This window comes from Echinops telfairi, unplaced genomic scaffold, assembly GCF_000313985.2.
Source record: "Echinops telfairi isolate 266 unplaced genomic scaffold, ASM31398v2 ScPeMD7_8;HRSCAF=38, whole genome shotgun sequence".
NCBI classification, from domain to species: domain Eukaryota; kingdom Metazoa; phylum Chordata; class Mammalia; order Afrosoricida; family Tenrecidae; genus Echinops; species Echinops telfairi.
The window spans coordinates 2924956-2927765 of record NW_022103905.1 but is presented as its reverse complement, the minus strand read 5'-3'; the positions used below and the strand labels follow the sequence as shown (position 1 = coordinate 2927765).

At 38.7% G+C, this 2810-nt stretch overlaps 1 protein-coding gene across 1 annotated transcript in view; it reads right to left on the bottom strand.

Moving 5' to 3' along the window:
- Positions 1–2475: 2475 nt before the first annotated feature.
- TERB2 (telomere repeat binding bouquet formation protein 2) overlaps positions 2476–2810 on the bottom strand; it is a 29460-nt gene continuing 29125 nt past the window's right edge. The window contains exon 7 of the mRNA XM_004709402.1: positions 2476–2618. Coding sequence (XP_004709459.1) covers positions 2476–2618 — 143 coding nt within the window. The remainder of the gene's footprint in view (positions 2619–2810) is intronic.

Sequence of the window (2810 nt, the reverse complement as noted above, 5' to 3'; positions counted from 1 at the left end):
GTAGTAACAAAAATAATTTTATGGTTGGGGTGGGTCACCACAACATGAGGAACTGTATTAAAGGGTCGCAGCATTAGGCAGGTTGAGAACCACGGATCTACAGCATCACACAGAATGAAGATGGCCAATGAGAATATGGCTGTTGTTACTGGGTGCCTTGAGTTGATTCTGTGTCGGAGTAACCCTATGTACAACAGATCTAAACACCACCTGGGCCTGCACCATCCTCACAATTGTTATGTATGAGCTCACGGTTGCAGCTCCTGTGTCAATCCATCTTGTTAAGGGTCTCACTTTTGTCCACTACCCCTCTACAAAGCATGACATCCTTGTCCAGGACATAGTCTCTCCTGATAACATGTCCAACGTCTGCGAGAGGAAGTCTCATCATACTTACTTCTAAGGAACAACCTGGCAGTACTTGTTCCAAGAAAGATTTGTTTGTTCTTTTGCCAACCAATAAACAGACAAGCAAAAATTCACTGACATTGAGTAGATATGGACTCATAACGACCCTACAGGGCAGGGCACAACTGCCCCTGTGAGTTTTTGACTTATGAAAGTAGAAAGCCCCCTCTTTGTCCCAAAGAGTGGCTGGTGGTTTTGAACAACTGACCTTGCAGTTAGCAGTCAAACAGGTAACCACTATGCCCCTAGAGCTCCTCTTTAGGAGTAGAAAGCTCCATGTTTCTCCCGTGGAGAGGGTGGTAGTTTTGAATTGCTGACCTTTCAGTTAGTAATCTAACAAGTAACCCTGGCAGTCCATAGAAGGGCCCTGTAAGTAATTGACTACATCTCACACCAGTGTGCCTTATGCTGATGTTGGGGTAGTACTAAAACTTTATATTATGAAATTGTACTCATAGGAGAAAAATCACGGTCCACATAGACTCCAATGAATTTAGACACTTTTTTTAAAAAAAAGTAGACATTTAAGAAGATAATTCTACGGCGGCATGTGCAGTTCTAACAAGATATTAAGCTTCACAAAGAATATTTTACTTACAAATGTCTAAAACCAATTAAATCCACCAGACTACATAACATGGCTGTATAAACAAAGTTTCCATCTTAAAAATCAGTGCATCTCAGTTTATCAAAATTTCAATTTATTTAAAACACAAGTCAGGCATGTTGGTTTGTTTCTGGGTCCTGCTTGCAGATTTTTCTGTCCTATTATACCTAACAATGCTTTGAAGCTATGCATAAACCATGACCCAAGTCATGGCATTCTCCATTGCATCCTATGCATGTGAAAGTCGGACACTGAATAAGGAAGACCGTAGAAGAATCGGTGCATTTGAATTGTGGTGATAGAGAGCACTGAAAGTACTATGGAATGCTAAAAGGAGAAACCAATCTCTTTGGAAGAAGTAAGGCCAGAGTGCTCCTTAGAGGCAAAGATGGCAAGACTTCCTCCTACATACTTTGGACATATTGTCAGGAGAGACCAATCCCTGGAGAAGGACATCAAGCTTGGTCAAGTGGAAGGGCAGCCCAAAAGAGGAAGGCCCTCAAGGAGGATGGACACAGTGGCTGCATCATTGGGTTCAGCCATAGGAACAATTGGAAGGACAGCACAGAACCATGCAGTGTTTTGTTCTGTTGTGCATCAGGCCGCAACAGACCAGAGCCAACTCGATGACACCACACAACAACATTGTTCCTGCCACCAAGAGGGAGTGAGGGGGACTTAAGAAACAATAGCCTGGATCGTCAAGACAATTATACTCCAGTCCAAGTTCAACCACCAGTTAGTCACCCCAGGCAAGTCACTCTCAAGGCCTTCCTTTCCCCACGAAATACAGCAAACAGGTTGAACTTGTTCTCTAAGTCCTTTCTAGTGTTGTGCGTCTGGGTTGTCTTGTAGCTTCATCTCAGATGTATGATTCTTGTAATCTGTTTACATTAAATTAGTGTCGATAGCATTTACCAGAAATCATCCACAAATGAATTCTAAATTATTAAAATGCTTTACACTTCTTCATTTTAATAGAGGGAAGAAATTACTCCATACTTTAAAAACCACAAATAGTAATTAAGAACTCAACTATTGCATTCTAAATTTTCTAAAAGTAAGATGACCAGAGTCATACAACTTAGCATACATAACATTGAATATATTTATATCAAAAAAGGCATTTGCTAGTGAAGGGAAGAAATGAGGGTTTTTTGGTGAAACATTGTTCAGTAACAATTACCCCATAACAACTGTGTACTCAGAATTGTGGACATGTTACAAGCTGGGAAAAGGCCAGCCAAATGCCATTATACAGAGCCACAAAGATTCTGAATTTCCTAAAGATACATTTAAAAAAAAACTTTTTTTCCTAAAGATACATTTTGAGGAAGGAAAAGAATAATTCTACCTCATCTTCCTATGCCCTGGTCCCAAAGGAAAGCATTTAAAATTATTCACATCTTAGGTACCACTTTATAGATAATACTGGTACCCAGACATAAAGACAATTTAACTTAGTGTTTTCTCTTCAATTTGTTTTTTATGGAAGACATGTTAATTTCATTTTGAACATGGTATGCTAAATATCCTGAGCTTCCAGGAACAAAGTCGTGTAGCTCCCCAAGGAATTTCTTCATGGCATCAATTGATATGTAACCTATAAAATTAAAAAAATAAAATTTGAGTATATATTTAAATCTTATCATGCTATCTACTTTCCAGTGGTTTTTATTTATTCAAGTTACAGTTTCTAATGAATTTTTTAAGAAGTGAAAAAAAGAGAAATAAAGCAATGAGAATATTCTTCTTGAAACCCATTAATAACTATTATTCATACACCCCCTTTTTT